Source organism: Callospermophilus lateralis, unplaced genomic scaffold (assembly GCF_048772815.1).
Source record: "Callospermophilus lateralis isolate mCalLat2 unplaced genomic scaffold, mCalLat2.hap1 Scaffold_116, whole genome shotgun sequence".
NCBI classification, from domain to species: domain Eukaryota; kingdom Metazoa; phylum Chordata; class Mammalia; order Rodentia; family Sciuridae; genus Callospermophilus; species Callospermophilus lateralis.
This window is the reverse complement of record NW_027511893.1, coordinates 448,469-466,133: the sequence shown is the minus strand read 5'-3', so window position 1 is coordinate 466,133 and position 17,665 is coordinate 448,469. Positions and strand designations below refer to the sequence as shown.

The 17,665-nt window shown below is 38.9% G+C and overlaps 1 protein-coding gene across 1 annotated transcript in view; it reads right to left on the bottom strand.

Moving 5' to 3' along the window:
- Positions 1–215: 215 nt before the first annotated feature.
- The window catches only part of LOC143386535 (fibronectin-like), a 36,275-nt gene continuing 18,825 nt past the window's right edge, over positions 216–17,665 (bottom strand). The window contains 16 exon segments of the mRNA XM_076841570.1: positions 216–287; positions 639–752; positions 3,147–3,253; positions 3,753–3,878; positions 5,762–5,917; positions 6,132–6,140; positions 8,372–8,510; positions 9,607–10,061; positions 11,039–11,137; positions 11,304–11,483; positions 11,702–11,791; positions 12,674–12,850; positions 13,738–13,825; positions 14,618–14,811; positions 15,986–16,255; positions 17,071–17,184. Of these exon segments, the coding sequence (XP_076697685.1) occupies positions 216–287; positions 639–752; positions 3,147–3,253; positions 3,753–3,878; positions 5,762–5,917; positions 6,132–6,140; positions 8,372–8,510; positions 9,607–10,061; positions 11,039–11,137; positions 11,304–11,483; positions 11,702–11,791; positions 12,674–12,850; positions 13,738–13,825; positions 14,618–14,811; positions 15,986–16,255; positions 17,071–17,184 (2,390 nt within the window).

Below are 17,665 nucleotides of genomic sequence, written 5' to 3'. Positions count from 1 at the left end.
GCAGAATAGACAACATACTGCCCTCATTTATGAGAAAAGTCTCAAAACACTTCCCAGTGTGATGCTTGGAGAAGCCGTGAGTTTAGCTGAAGCTGGAGTCTCCAGAGCAAAAGGCTAAGAAAGAAACAAACATTCAAAGATGGGATCTGCTAACATCACTCGACTTCGGATAGACCATAGCAGACACAGATGCTTGTTCCGTTGGGTTGCAAATATTACTCTCTGGAATCTTCTTTGTCAGCCTGCACATCTAAAGGCATGAAGCTTTCGATTGGGCAATCAACATTCTGTTAATGGAAGAAGAAGAGAATCAGTATAGCAAATACTCTATAACGTATATGGGGGTGTGGGTTGGAAGGGGAGACTTGTGACAACTGTTCATAGAAAAGAAACTTTCTAGTTTGAAGAGCCCAGCCATATACTGAGCAATGAGAGATATTCAAAAATTCAATGATGCTTTAGGATACAGTATTCCACACAAGTCACTTAAGAGATCTTCAAAACAACAACAACAACAACAACAACAACAACAACAACAAATATTTGGTTCATTCAGAAGAAAGGAATCTGCAGAAAGAGATTCCCTGTCATGCACCCAATTACATTTAGGGAGAGTCTACAGGGGCAAATGGACTTACAGTGTTTGTTGTCTGATGATATCTCGGTGTATACTGGTTGGGGGAGTGACCTGAGGAGGGGCCTTCAGGAACAGTTGAACCACCTGGTCTGTAACAGTTGTCACAGAGCCAACCCTGGAGGAGAGAGATGAAACAAATGGAGCTTAGGACAGACATCCCAAGGGCATCATAATTAGTGCTTGAGTTAAGAATTTCAGCTCTTGTGCATTGGTCAAATATAAGCAGTAAATCACTAAAGAAGCACTGATGAGAATCTCATGTATTTGCAACTCTTGGAATACATTTTGGTTTATCACCAAAGCTCACACTGGCCTCTGCATACACTTTGTCTTTCTCCTGGAATTTCCTCTCTTCTCTTCCTATCTAAATCCCACTCAGTCTGCTAAGTTTGATTGCAGTCCCAACATCCTCAGCAATGTTTTTTTTTTTTTTAATACTAGATGATGGAAGAGATTGTTTCAAAGAATCTTAGAGCTTTTAAAAGAGACTTGAGACCACATAGACACATACCTTCATTATACAGCAAAGGAAATAGAGATCCAGGGGAGAGGAGTGGCTTGCTGGGAGGGAGAGGGAAGTCACACAATGGGCCATAGTTTGGGGCTGCCAACATGGAGTTGGGCTGACACTAGCCATGGTCTTTCCAGCATCATATGGCAACTCCCTTCCTAAACCACCCTGGCCAGTAACATGGAAGTCTTGTCTCTGGCCAGCAATGGAGTGGAGCATAGGAACAGACCACGCAACACCAGTAAAACTCTCTCAGATTTTTGCCTGAAGTGAGGGGAAATGAGAGTTCTCTTTCTCTGTTCCTAAATTGGGAGACGGTAAATTTGAAGCTGATCTTGGATGTTACCATAAGCAGGGAATCTACTAGAAAAGAAATGGTAGCCCAAGAGCAACAGACTCCATATGCCATGGTGGGAGCTGCCCCTCAAGCTGGTAGATACAGAACTTCTCAGTTATGGGAGACATTTTTGCCCACTTAACTTGAACAGGACTTTCCTCTTGCAACCCAAAGAACACTAATATATTCTTTCTTATTTTTTAAATATATTTTATACATTCTTTCATATCTTTTATATATTCTAGACATTTTCCACTTTGTAGCCTACTTCCCATAACACCTAACATAATACAGGTCAATGCCTACCTACAGAATCAGGAATGTTCCTACTCCTGTCATAAGTGGTTCATTGAGCACTTTGCAACAGAAAAGGAGTCACAGGGGAAAGGTTTCACGTTCATTAAGTAACAAAGAGACTGAAGTGTGACCAATGTCTACTTCCCAATAAATTCTCCTTTACACATTTTTATACCAAAATGACTGAGTTCTATGATCGGTCTTTATGAGAGAAAGAGGGGGGGGGGTTTGAAAGAAAGAGACCAACTTCACACACTAGGGATGGAATCAGATCAGTTTCCTTGGACTGTGTCCCTTGGTAAGGTGATGCAGAGAGAACCCTGAAGAAGCTTCCCTGATGCCAGATGAATCTCCCCAAAGTACATTTTCCATCACGCTCATTTTCTTCTTGTGCATCTGTAACTGGTTAATGCCAAATATATCATACTGTGGACCTCGCCTGGGGTGGAAGCATGTTTCCTTCCCATGGATCAGAATTTGGAGTGTTGTTAGGAAAGGCATGTCTCCATTGAAAACGAAGGACGATGACCTTCCATTACTTTCCAGTTACAAGAGTCATTTCCCTTTGAAATTTTACTTATTTGGGAAAGGCACAGCATTCTGTTGTTACAATGAAGGAGGGCATATATTAGAAATAGCTGAGGAGTACTGGCTTAAATAGTGAATTTTTTTGCCATCTAATTTCTGACAACAAGACACTTAGGCAGAGGTTTGGTTCATGGAGCCTACCTGGGCCAGTTCACCCTGTCCCTGGGGGTGTGCTTACTGTCTTTCTGCTCCCTCAACCAAATCTGAGACACCCCAAGTCCAGCCAGTTTATTCTTCTCTTTTCCATAAACCCTTTCTTGCTGACTCCAGTCTAGTCAGAACTGTATTTGTCAGACTCAACTCAAAAACCTTCCTTAATTAGCTTGATTTTAAATACATACTAATTTAATTTCTGACTATATCATTAAGTAAGAGCCATGACCACTTCTCATTTCCTGTTTGTCCCATTTACTTAGCATATTAGTAGAGCTAGTACAAGGATATATATTTGGACTAAGAGAGGGCACAAAGTGGAATTTTCTTAGACCCAAAGTATTATTTGAAATATTTCACAACAAGGCCACAGGAAAATTGTCCATCAGCATAGAGCTGGCTACTCAGTGCTCCATAGCAGGTAACACTTCCAGTGCTGAAGAACAGAACAGCCTGAGAAGAGCAGGCATGGGGAGGGGCTGTCTGCCATTCTCAGGGAGGATGCTCCAGAGTCTTATCAACTCTTCATAAGAGGCATGGAGGCACCTTGCACACAGCATGTAAATACAGGAGCCTCCCCTGTGTCATCTAAATTGCAGGGAACCTGGCACATCCCATCTTACCTGCTGGCCTCCAAAGCATGTGCAGGAACAAATGGCACCTAAAAATTCGTTCTGCCACCGTTCTCCCACCTGGTAAACCTTCCCATCATCGTAGCATGTTGTCCCATCTACATGTAGGCACAAATCAGAAGCACATGTAAGACCAAGAACAGCAATGCAGACTCAGCTTGATACAAGGGTGGGTTCTATTTTATCCTAAATTTGTATCATCAAAGTCCAAATTACTCAAATTTATATGAATCATCATAAGAGAGGTACTACTCCTCAGATCTTAAGGCAGCATTTCCACAAACTAGATCTAATAGGTTCAATGGAAATCATATTTTAAAAGTTGAATTGACAGACCAATAGAGACTTCTTCCACCATTTTCACTGTAGATAATGATCAAAATACTCAGAAAAGTGCTAAAGTGGCCTGTAATAACATTCCATCATGACTCCTTTTTGAGGCTCACCTCCACTTTTCCAAATCAAAAGATGAACAAAGCCTCTGTTCAAACCTCAAGGGGACCTAAAGTCTCCAGTCCATCCTGTGAATGGGAGTTACAGCCCCTAATGGAAGTGGGTGTGCCAATAGAGCTCCAGAAACCATTCTCAATGACGTACCAGGATCGCACTTGAATTCTCCTTTCCCTTTGCCCAGCCACGTGCAGCTCAGCATCTCGCCGTTGTCTGCCCTGCGAGTCCACTTCTCCCCAATCTTGTAGTTCACACCATTGTCGTAGCACCATTCTGTGTGGGTGGGAAAATCACAGGCAGAGTTATTTGTGTTCTGACTCTCAAGAGAAAAGCACACTGGGATATAGGATTTTAAAATCCACATATCTGGAAAGAATGACAAGTTAAAGGTCACAATCCCTACTGTGAACTGATTCTTCAGTTGGACTTAAAAATATAGTTTCTACTATTTATTATTTTCTAGGCCATTTTAAGGCACTCCGCAGTAATCATGTCATAGGACTTGGCCAATGATTTCCATTTAAATTTTCATTAAGGTTTAAAATTGTGGTGAATGAAAGCAGGATCAGAGTAGTCTTTTAGGAATATATATATATTATTTATATATATATTTTTTTAAAGTCAGTTTTGGATTTGCAGAGACCTTAGATACAAAGAAGTGCAATGAAACAGATCAGCATTTTCTTTCTGCCATGACCTCTTGCATGTAAGTTGAAAGAAAGAATAAACATAGATGACAAAACAATGATAAACCCTGGCTATCATCCCTACAAATAGAGACCTGGTGCTGAAGAGAATCCACAAGTCCTATGCCTTTACCATATGTAAAAGATGACTTTTAGTCTCTGAGATTTATACTAAATAGAACACACTTAGGAAGTTTACATCAGAATGCATTTTTTCTTCTAATTTTTAAAATCAACAATTCAGTCTTCTCAAATTGGAAGAAAAGGCATTAAATAACTATGACATTCAAGCAAAGAATATGTAAGTTGATCTAAAGACACTCATAAACAACCTTAGACTTCTGCTCCCACAATTGCACCTAATACTTATGCAGGCAAAAAAACAGGCAAAGTTTTAAAAAGTAGTTCATTTTCAGAAGTTAAAAACCAACCACCTCATTGCTGCCACATGTTAACACACCCAACTCTACCGCAGTGCACGCCCATACTTCTGCTCAGCCTCCCAATTTTATATACCATTTTCAGGTGGCCAAGCTCAGAAGTCTACACTGTAAAAATCAGTTGGCTTTTGAATTTCAATCTGGATTAAGCCATTTCATGTATATAAGTCAACTAATATACTTTTAAGAAATCTTTAAAAATCTGTTCTGTTTTACTTCCATGAATATGATTTCTGTAAAAGTTGATGAAAGGATTGTTTATATGGTATAATGGTTAACACCTGTAAAAATGAACCAATGGTCAATAATGATTATATCTCCTAAAATCGAAGGATAAGTGAAAGGTTATAAATTCTAATAGTAACTCTCAAAGCACAATAGATAATCCTAGGATCACTGTAATTTGAAACATTAAAATCTCTATAATTTGAAAATCAAATATTTTTTGGTGAAGTGGCTTTTAAATTATGGACAAGTAGAATATCTGTACATTTTCCTTTACATTACTAGCAATATTCAAACTATGTGGCTGGTGTGTGTGTGTGTGTGTGTGTGTGTGTGTGTGTGTGTGCACATATTCAATGTGTGTATTTGTGATGTGTGTGTATAATGTGAGAGTGTGTGTGTACATATGTATGTTTGATTTGTGTTAAATGAGTATGAGTATGAATCATCACCTTGAACCACATTCAACACTAAACATTAAAAGAGAATTGGGGTTTCTCTGACTGGCACTCTCAATGAGAACTGACTCCACTGAGTTTGACTTAACAGAAAATTTCAAAAGCATCACCAACAACTTGCTTTAATCAGTAGTTGTATTAGCATACGACTTGAAATGAAGCGATATTCAACAAGTAAAATTTCCCATCATTTTTCAATGATACAAAATGTTACTTTGAGTCCAACAGTTTTCTCAAATGTTTGGAAGAGCTTGCGTCTACCAAACATGACTCCTTGGTACGTTAATGCGAATGTATGGAACTGGAGGAGATGGAGGAAGAGTGGATGGTCAGAGCAAGCTACTCACTAGATGAATCACATCTGAAATGCCCACTGCCAAAGCCCAAGCACTGGCACGTGAGTTTAAAACCAGTTTTAGATATTCGCTCCCATTAGTCTCCAATGTCATAATGGGAAGCCGAGTAGGGGTCAAAGCAGGTGTCATCAATAGGTTGGTTTGGGCCTATGAGCAACAGGAAGAAAAAGCAAAAGAGACCTATTATTGGTGGTTTGGAAGAAGAAGAAGAAACCAGAACATTATATACAATGACTTAATCTAACAGAAAAATTCCGGTAGCTCTAAAATTCCATATGCTCCATGGATGTATCAGCCACTCTCATAAATGATGTAAAGGTGTAGCCAATGGACACTTGCCACCAGCATCTGAAAAGGAGACCATCTTTCACTTTTGTCTTCAATTGTAAAAATGATCAAATCTGGTAAATCTACTTTATAGAACATGGAATCAACTTTGAGGCAATTTAAGCCAGGTAAGAACAAGGGTAGCAATGCCTCTCCATCAGGACCTGAGTGACCTTGAGTTAATTATTTAACATCTCTCTCACAAGGCCAAGAAGCCAATGTATTGTCCCTTTGACAACCTGTAGAAAGTGCTCACTAAACTAAGAAATATTATCAGAGGCTACCTTCTGCTTATGATGCAAAGGTCTTAGCATTTTTATATACTGTTATAATGCAGTCTTCACTTTTATTATTGCATTTTTTTGCATAATAGTTTGGAAATCCTAGATTTTGCAAAATAGTTATTATGATAGTAAAACTGATTTTATTAATAAAACCAACTGTTTCAAATAGGAGAAATCAAATGGGAAGTACATGAGTTAGGAATAAGTAACAGTCTCATCATGTGACCAAAGATCTTGTCTCTTTATGTTTTAGAAAAACTTGTTTTAAAATAATTTGTGTAAGCCAGGCATGCTGGGTACACACCTGGAATCCCAGCGACTCAAGAGTCCGAGGTAGAAGGATTGAAAGTTTATGGCCAGCCTCAGAAAAATAGCAAGGCCCTGTCTCAAAATAAAAACTTTTAAAAAGGACTGGGGATGTGGCTCAGTGGTTGAATGCCCCTGAGTTCAGTCCCTGATACCAATGGATGGATAGATAGATAGATAGATAGATAGATAGATAGATAGATAGATAAACAATCTGCAAATAAAGCATGCCTCAAGTTATTCTCTGAAAACTGAATATGATAACTTACTGTGACTTTAAATCTCACTGTGTGGTTTTTTTTTTTTTTTAACAGTGTAAAATCAAATCCAGTAGATACTGGAAGTGCCTAATATTTCAAAAGGCATCACTCTGGAAAGAAATATATTTTAGAGAGCTAAAAAGTCTGAAATGTTTCAAAGTCAAGAGACCCTGGCTATCATGAAGAACACTGCTGCCAGGAATAAGGAGTAGGAAAGAAAAACAGAAAGAACTTAAGACTGTTAAATGGGGATTCATTATTCCAAAAATATTCAGGAGTTAAAATTCTATTGTAACTAATGTTATGGAGTTGGACTCTTTTAAAGAAAATAAAAAGATGTGGAAAAGCACAAAAACCTTTATGCTCTCAAAAATTCCTTTCACACAACAATTTTGCCATTAAAGCCACAAAATGCAATACCTAATAACAAACACAAAAGAACCTCCCCCCAGCCTGCCAGCAGTTAGCTGCTATAATTCACCAAAGTTTACACATATAAAATAGTAGTCTTTTGTCAGATGAAGAATAAGGCTGAAATTATATAACTGGACCCTAGGATGAGATTCTGTTACATGGCATAGACAGGAGTTACCACTCCTTGTTGGTGTGGAGAGAGACCCTTCCAATGGGAAGATTCAGGATTCACGATTTTGATTATTTCCTATCTCATGTTCCTGGGTGAATAACATCAGCTGCTGCAAAGTAAAAGCCAGGTGGCATGCTACTGGCTTTAAAGGACTTGCAAAGTGCTACAAAGAAGAGTGAGTGGTTGCTGGGCACAGTGGCACATGCCTGGAAACTCAAGCTACTTAGGAGGCTAAGGTAGGCCAGCTTCAGCAATTTAGCAAGGCCCTAAGCAACTTAGCAAGCTCCTATCTCAAAATAAAAAATAAAAAGGGCAGGGGATGTAACTCAATCCCCAATACCCATTCCCCACCCCACAATAAAGTCAATGGCCATTTAACCTTTATGATGGTTTTACACCTATATCATCAGGAGAAAAAAAGTGAAATAACTTTAGAATTAGGAAGCTCTTTGGATAAAAATGTGTTGCAGAGGAGAACTTCCCATTAGTATTGGTACTAAGAATCACTCTAGGGGACCACAGCATGGTGAGAAGGAAGGGGTACGGGAAAGTATACCAGGAAACCAGTGCCTCATATCAACTCAAGACACTGGGAAGGATTCAATACTTTTGCGCTAAATAACTGAAGCCTGGCCTGTCATCCTAACACTGCATGTGTGTTGGTGAGGACACTTAAAGTTAAAGGAACTTAAGGTTGCTCATGTACTTCATATTGATGGTAGGCATACTTTCCACAGTTGCAAGGCAACAAGCAACAAAGGAACAGTCACTAGGAAAAGCCTTCTCTGGTGCAGTCCAACAAGGAGCATGTGCCTAAACCACATGTGAATTTACATACCAGGGTTGCCCACAGTCACAACCTCCTCCAGAACCTTGTGCCTCTTCAGGTTTTTCATTGCCTCCACTAGGATGATGTAGGTGGCCCCTCGGGTAAGGTCTGTCAGAGTGGCACTGGTGGAAGTTCCAGGAACTCGGAACTGCAATTATTGGTACAGCCAAAATGGGGAGAGAGCATTATAGTAAAGAACAGATGCGGGCTCCCCTGGTCCCTTATCATTAACCCTCACTGTTTAAACAAATCAAAGGGAAACTAATAAAGACCAGGGGTATATAGGAGTCCCAACTGGCCAAGGAGAGAAATGGAATGAGCAAGGAATAGTCACTTCTCTCAGATTTTCCTACCCAAAGTCTGCCTATGTGCTCCATAGTTAGCAGGAGCCCTCAATGACACTAGCCGCCTCTTAATCCTACTAGATGTGGCTCTGTAGAAGCCCATGGAAGCCCTGCATGATCCTTTCACATCAAGCACAGACACTGCTCTCTGTGGAGACAGGCAGGCCATGCACAGTGGGCAGTAGACCACAACACAATACAGAGTCCTTAAAACAATGGCACATCCTCAAACTCAGGTTTCTAAGCTCAGTAATCTCCCACAACATAGTCATTTTTAAAAACTGTGCCAGTGGGACAAATTAAAGGATGGGGTTTTAGTAAGAGAATCCGTTACTTCTAACAGCTGACATGCACAGCTCCTCTTACATTCTTTTTCCTTGTATATACTACAGATAATGGGATTCTTCAAGGACAAACTAAGAATGGTGCACAAATGTAAATTCAGTGGAGTATCTTTCTTCTTTTCTAAGATCATGTCTTTGTTCATCTTACTATGGAGCCTCCAATGTGTGAAGATAATAAAAATGATTTCATTCTCTACTGAATAAAAGCTAATGACGCTCTCTCGTACATCCTCCCAAGTAGAGCCATATGGACTTTTAATAAATGATCAGTGCTTAAATGTGCCATCTCTCTAAAAGTTCTAGAAGTAGCCATTTTACATCAGAGCCTCTTAATCCTACTAGTAAGAAGCCCATGGGAATTGATAACCATTACCAATTAATAACCATTATCAATTCAGGCAATGAAGACTATTTATCAACCTGATCAAAGCCCCTGGGGAAATCAGCAATTCTCAGATTACAAAACACTTTCCCAGAAGGAAAACTTTGTCACTTCTTTCCTCTAATTTATTCCTTTCTGAGCTTCCCAGCCACAGGCAGGGAGGGAGATGATTACCTGTAAGGGTTCTTCTGTCATGCCAATGGGCTGACATGAAATGATATACTCAGAACTGTCCTGGAATGGAGTCCAAGAGATGGTTGTCTGAGAGAGAACTTCTTGTCCTGTAGAGGCATTTGGATTGAGCTCCCTATTGTGAGGGTAGAGGTGGTAGTCTACTTCTCCCCTGGGGACATGAATCTCATCTATAGTCGGCGAGTATGGTCTTGGCCTATGCCTTACGGGGGTGACCGCTGTGGGTGGTGTGGTCCTCCTAAAACCATGTTCCTCAATGACCATTTGTTGCCCCAAACTGGGCTGCCGATGGCTTGTGCCAGGAAGCTGAAAACCGTTTCCATTGTCAACCCCAGGGCTGGTGATGAATGGGGTCTTTGGAACTGTGGAGGGAACATCCAAGATCTCTGGTCCTTGAAGATTGGGGTGAGGAAGGGTTACCAGTTGGGGAAGCTCATCTAGCCAAGAGAGGTTAGAGCAAAAAAAGCAAAGGGCGTTAAGTTTCAGCAAGTAGCAACCATTATCAATTCAGGCAATGAAGATTGTATATCAACCTGATCAAAGCCCCTGGAAAACCAGCGGTTCTCAGATTACAAAAAAACCCACTTTTTCCCAGAAAGAAAACTTTATGATTTTTCTCAAAGGTTTCTTTATAGTTTAGAAAGAAAAAAAGTGTTAGCATGAATTTATTAGAGACACAAAGCTTTGAACCATTGAGCACCACAGAAGCTGCCTCTGTTCAAATTAAGCCTAATGAAACTGCAATGTGTAGTGCCTCCCCAGGCCATTGTCTTCTCTCTTTAAACCTGAGAAACAAATCATAGGAACTAGAATCCACAGCGATCATGTCAGTATAAGAAGTATGAGAATTACAGAGGTTTAAATCAGAAGTATGAGCATTACAGAGGTTTAAATCAATAGTTTTCATGGTTGGAAATGGTAAAAAGAGGTAAGAACACATATTTGTTTTGAAAGCTTTCCTATTGCCATATGTACAGCATTTTCTCCAAATTGAACTAAGACCGAATGACAAAGTAAAACATTATTTAGTTCCAAGTTTCAGAAATCAAATAATAAGACAATGGGAGGGGTTTCTATCCCTCCTTTTTTTTTAAAAAAAACAGTCAACACAAAGTATAGAAGAATAGCAATAACAACTTGGTTTTATATTTCATATCGGATTTGAATTTTTGAAAGGTAATAACAAGGTTTTATATTGACTGGCCTTTTAATAAATAAATAAATAAAATGGAACTCTACAGAGGATGTTCAGTTATTCCTCCTGTCAGAGAGTACAAAATATACACTGGGCCATTAGAAAAAGCATCCATGATATATGCGTCAAAACATGGAGAGACCCTTTTTACAATGCAAAATCCATCATTCATTAGTTTAGTCTTAACGTTCTTCTCATTACCCGGAAAGTGCTTTTTACCTGTCTTTTTCCTCCCAATCAGGGGCTCATTCTTCTGGTTGTAGATTGTGTACTCGGTTCTTCTGATGTAGATTGTGTCCTTGGTTCCAGGTTCTAGGGCTGATGGGCAGAATAGAACGTCATGTCATATGGAGGGTACTGTGTGGAGAATGTCTTTTGAAGTGCAGGGCTTCCCTTTCTCATGATATAGCATCAAAGATACAGATGGAGTTTCAAGACTTAGACTGTCAGAGGGAGTAAAGAGGAAAGGGAGGGAACACAATACCAGTAATAGTGGCCTCTGTGACACCAGGTTGGGGCCGAGGGACCACTTCTCTGGGAGGGGACCCAGGCTTCTCATAATTGATGATGTAGCCAGTGATCTTGGCACGGGGCGGTTGCCATGCTACCAGCAAGGAGTTGGGGGTGGTAGTCAGGAAGCACAGGTTGGATGGTGCATCAATGGCTAAAAGAAAGCAAAACTAAGTCTCAGAAAATAAAAGCCAAGAAAATGGTCCCATATTCCCCCCCAGCCCTTTTAATCAGACTTAAGAGAGTGAAATTCTGTAAGCTCTTCCCATGGTTCACAGGGAGTCATATTACAAAGACCCTTCATTTGTTTCTTAAGTTCATGTGTCTGATTATACTACAAGCCAGTGGTGTCTGTCAGCACAAAGCAGTTACCAGTGGAGGCATCGATGACCACGGGGGAGCTGTGGGCATTGTCGTTCAGGGTATACAGGTAGATCTTGTAGTCCGTGCCGGGTTCCAAACCTGGGATGTGAGAGGAGATGGTTTCTATGTGTTCTTCTTTACTAGGAAAGTTTTCAAGCCCACACCTGCAATTTTCTTGGCTCATCTACCCACCCATGTTTATACAGATCATGGAAGTAGTCTACCTTTGAACAATAAAGTAGAACATGATGTGGATATTAACTGTTATTGTGGAGCATACTTAAAAGCAAATCACTAATGCAGAGAAGGACCTCCGACTAAAATAAATTTTTAAATGCAAAAATGCTACTTTAGAAGCAGTCCTCTTGGAGAATGAGGGGTGGCCCACTGAGTGTACTTTCTCTATAGGGTAATTAGGTGGTCATTATTTGGTACCTGGAATCAGAATTGTACAGCACAAAAAGACCTAAATTGATCTATTTTATCAAATTCCCTCTGAACTTTGACCTTTATTAAGTAATGTTGTTTGTCTTTATTAATTATGTCTTTTTAAAATCTATATTAATGCTAAGAACTATACACCACCATTTCATTTTTTTCTTTTCTATTTTCATTTTTTTGTGCTTCTGGGGATGGAAGCCAGAGCTTCACCAAGTGCTTTACCATTGAACCGCATCCTCAGACCCTATTTCTTTTGGTTTTACATTATTTTACTTTTTTTTAAATAAGAAAGGGCATAGGGATGAAGGAACAAATCTGATAAAAAGCCATTTCTCTGAGACCACACAGTAGACCAAAATAAAAGATTCAAAGGACAAAACTATTTTTGATTATGGTATGAGAATAACTGTTTCAAGCTGTGTTATCATAAAAAATTGGAAATAAATTGAATCATATAAGACATAGAATAACTAAGAAGCTGGTTTACATTGTGAATGTTGATTGACTGTCACTTGTGGTAAAGGTGGTGGGTCCCCTCACCTGTGATGGTATAGCTTCTGACATCTGGGCCGATGGTTCTCTGAACTGGGGTCTGGCCATTGGCTGGGAAGGCATCAACTTGGAAACCAGTGATCGTCTCGGTCTTGGTTCGCCAGTTAATGGTGATGGTGGTCTCAGTAGCATCTGTTACACGAGCCCTTCTGGGAGGGCTGACATCTGCATGGGATTATAGCTAGAGATTAGTGCCTGCCTGGCTCATATAGGTGAGATTTCGATCTTTTAAAACATTTCTTTATGTTTTAAAAATACATCCTCTTCAGAAAATACATTGATTAAATAATTTGTAGATTATCTCCCTTGGCATTCAAAGAATGTTCAACAGTAATTAGGAAATATGGAAATAGTTACATTGTGTGCCTTTTTCTTTGAAGAACTGAAAAGCTTTATAAATACTACCAGTGGTTCCCAGGTCTGACTTTATAGTACATACAAATCTTCAGTAAGTATTAAAATGATTAATTTACTGTACTGTAAAAGTGTGTGGTAGGAATTATAATAGCATGGCCAGCTAGCAATTATATGTATAATAGCCAGTATTATTGCTAGTATTTCGTCGTTTTTATAGGGCTTCATATCTTTTCTCTCAACAGAAAAGATTCCTATTTTATCTCTATTTTATTGATGATGGAACTTTTGACACTTTATGTGACAGCTGAAAGAGCGCACAGCAAGTTATTGATGGAGCAGAAACTAAAATCTGGGCCAAATTTGATCCCATACTTATGGTGCTGTTAAAATACAGTAGAAATCAACATGTCCTCCCCAGACCTAACTCCAGTAAAACAAATTCTAACAAGTGGAGCATAAAGTAGCTGTTAGTCCTAATCTTTAACACCAATGTTATACCATTATGAAAGGATTTCATTTTAGGTATTAGTGGAATACTTTCTGAAGGGGCAAAAAAGGTAACAGTCAAAAAGATAGGGAATCCCACCAATTTCCACATTGGGACTCATTCCACTTTTAACTTAGTGACCAGAGAGATCATTTATCATTCTTTGTTTATACAGAAAATTTTGAGACTAGAAAATTGGATTACTTACTCTTGAGAGTGGTGATGATCCCCTGAGCTGGTCTGCTGGTCAGTGTGTCCTTAAGAGCATAGACACTCACTTCATATTTGGTAGCCACCTAGAAATAAGGGCTTGGTGAGCTTTAGCAGTGTCATTGCAAGAAGCCCCGGGAGTTTCACCATGGCTTAGATAATTCAGTGGTTATTAGTAAAAAAGAAATAAACTAACAAATCTCACAACACTGTCAATTCCTAGATTAATTTCATCTCTACACTACAGATGACCAGCAACAGACTGAAATTAAATGAATTTTAAAAAGCTCTTATGGGCTTATGCCCAAGTAAGCTATAACTCACATTTTCATGTAAAACTGGTGATGAAAAAATAAGAAAAATGGGTAATAGCCTGTTTTTTTTTTCTTTTATGATATGACAGGTGTAAATCATGAATTTTTATGGTCACAGACAAAGATAATTTTCTTTTCTGTCTCTGAAACCCTTTTCTGTAGTTTCCCTGTAACTGGTCTTAATATATAAGTCTAGAATGATTTAAAAATTTTTTAATGAGGGTAGGGTCAAGTTGGTTGGTACAATCTGGAGAACATTTCTTGCCAAGATGACATCACTCAAAAAATGTATAACTAAATGAATTTATGTCTACTGATATGCAAATTGCCCCCACATATATAGAATACTTCCAGAAGAGCTGCACAAAATCTAAAGCTATTTATAAAATTCTGTTCCAATAGTCATCTGGAAAAGCTTAGGTCAACAAAAAGCAATTCTCTTGATACAAAAAATCACAATAAAATTATTTGACAGGAGAAGAAAAGATCAGTTGGATCGAGCATGAGATTATGTTCTACCACCTAATTAACTATGTAAGAGAGGCTCTACTTTATTCCAATGACAGAAGTCAGTCCTGATACAACCACAGAGGTGCTGTCAGGAGCAAGGTTGATTTCTTTCATTGGTCCGGTCTTCTTGTCTTTGGGGGTCACTTGTACTCGGTATACAGTGAGCTGGACATTGGGTGGTGTCCACTGGGCACTAAAGCTTGTTGGTGTAATCTGAGTAAACCTCAGGTTGGTTGGGGCAGGGATGGCTGTTGGGATGGTCATTGGTCAAAGGTTATCTTACAGGAAGTGGGGAGAAGGGAACATAGAATGAATTCCAGGAAGTAGAAGGGATAGCTCTTGTTGGATTAGAGGATTCCCTGGTCCAGAAAAGATTCAGTAGGAGAGCATAACAAGAAGGGATACAAAAGAAAGAAAGTTTTCTGAAATGTGTATTCTATATCTGCCAATTCTCAAATCCTGAAAACACTTTAAATACTTGAGCTCTAGGAAACTTTGGGTTTTCAAAGTTATTTGTTTTTCCTTAAAAAAACAAAAGAGTCATATTGGCTTATTGGTCATTACAATTGATTTTCCATTTGTATTTGTATGAAAAGAACAATGGCCCTTTTTCTATATAAATTATGTTCTTATGGCATTCAGAGTATGCCATCCAAAAAAAGATAGAATTATGTTTTTATTGTCTCTTTTTATTCGGACCCCAAGGCAGATGTAACTGCTAAATTTGAAGTATTTCTGTGGTGCAACATAAGAAGAAAATTAGATCACAATAGAAGCAGAAAAGAGAAGCAAGGAGCAATAATCAGATTGTCACTGCTAAGGTTTATACCATCACCAGGACAAATTTTTAGCATTCCACTCTGATTCAGCAATAAAGCACAAGAGGATAAAGAATCATGGAAAGAATTTGCCTTAATGACTGTTTCCTGTGTGTCTGAATCAGAATCCTTTAGGCAAATTATACACAAGCATAAGCTATCTTGCCAGGGGAGAAAGGTCTTACCCATGTGCTCTCAGAATCATGCTGCTATAAAATGTCCTAGTTGGGATCTTTTCTTAGAGGAAACTCTAGGATGCCAAACTGCTTTCCTTTGTACATAGTGTGAGAGTAACCACAGGGAGTCATAGCATCGGAAATATCCACAATTTTAGTATCATCTTTAGATGTCTGGTTTCATGGCCTTATGTATAAGCCAAGCTACTCCAATATTTCTTTTCATCAGATTTATTTACCTAATACCACCTAAAATTGACTGTTTTTCCTCTTTCCTCTTTAAAGAGGATCTTTTCTAAAGAGGGTTGTTTATTTTATTTATTTATTTACCCCTTAAATGGGAATGAATAGCCCCATAAAGTAGACTTTCAGCAAGGCTTAAAGTCACTGCTCCCATGAGCACCCTGGTGGTGCGATTACCAAGATACCTGTGGACTGGTTTCCAATCAGGGGCTGGCTCTCCATATCATCGTGCAAGGCAACCACACTGACTGTGTACTCAGAACCCGGCCTGAGGCCTTGCAGCTCTGCAGTGTCTTCTTCACCATCAGGTGCAAGGAATAACTCATGGATTCCATCCTCAGGGCTCGAGTAGGTTACCCTGTACCTGGAAACTTGCCCCTGTGGGCTTTCCCAAGCAATTTTGATGGAATCGACATCCACATCAGTGAATGCCAGTCCTTTAGGGTGATCAATGTCTGTTAGGCAAATTAATGGTAAGAGGTCATGTGAAAAGCAAGTTGTGAAATAAGCATTTTTATAACATGCAAAGCAGTTTTGCAGATACCATTTTCTTTGATGAATTACACTGCAATTAACCCACTAGTCAATGGAAAATTACTTGACACTTGCCTAAAATTGTTTTGGTTTAGAAAATATTTGATGTTGCATAACTTATCAAAATAGGTGTACATGAGATGCCTAGGCACTCTGCAAATGTCCCCACGTTGGGGATATACTTGCATTGATTTAAAGATGTTCCACTAAGATTTGTTTTGCAATGTAATGTTAGTCTCATAGACCTGGATTTTCTATGCCTTGGAAGTGGTAATATTGATTTTCAATGTTACATTCAGATCGCTATAAGCTTTCTTAAACTCTTCTTTTTTTCTTATTAAGTATTCATATGAAATGTTTTTCCAGCCACAGTCCTCCAAAAATGGTAACTTCATAATGTATACTTTATTCAACTTTACCATCCAGTCATAGAAAAAAAGGTCCTAGCAAAATATTTTGTAGATTTGCTATAGGCAAATAAGATTTTGCTGAGGCCACTGGAGCAAAAGAAATTCAAAGCACAGCAATTCACTATGGTAGTTCCACAACTTCTTTCCTGTACGTTCACTACTTGGCAGGAAGAAAGAAAAATGTTTGCCAAGGACTCAGCTCAAGATACAAACTAAACAATAAGCTGGTTCTACCTCTGTATAAAATGCAAAAGACATGCAGAGGGCATTCAGACCCAAGAATAAAATTTGACTTTAGAAAAGGAAACCACACATTTGTTACGTACTGGTTACTGCAGTTTGAAACAGGGGCTGACTTTCTCCTTTTCCATTCTGAGCATAAACACTAACCACATACTCCACTGTGGGCTGCAAGCCTTCAATGGTCATTTCTGTTTGATCTGCAAGGGGAGTGAAAAGCAAATGTAGCATCTATGCACTATAAAGTCATCCAAGTGACTTCTGGAGTTTGACAGTAAGCATGTGTGGTCTCGAATTTTTAGTTGCAGAATTGTCATGAAAATATCAAGGAGTTAGATATCAATTTCCTCTTGGACACACCTGTTTATTGCTAATACAATTTCCCATGTTGGAATAAAATCACATTCAAGGAGAAGGTCAAAAACTTAATATGATGCCCTCAACAATGAATGATGGTGCTCTTGGAAAAAGGAAGAAAGAAAATTAACTTGATTTTGAGGTTGCTTTGAGATCCTATTTTCACAAATATTTTATATAAATATAAAAACAACAGATCTACAAGAATCTGAAAAAGTCAGTTATTCTTCTTGGTGTGCATACCAACAAAACCACAAAGATGGATCTGGTAATTTAAGAGGCCCATGTCACTAAACAGAACCATGCATGTAAAACCAGAAATGT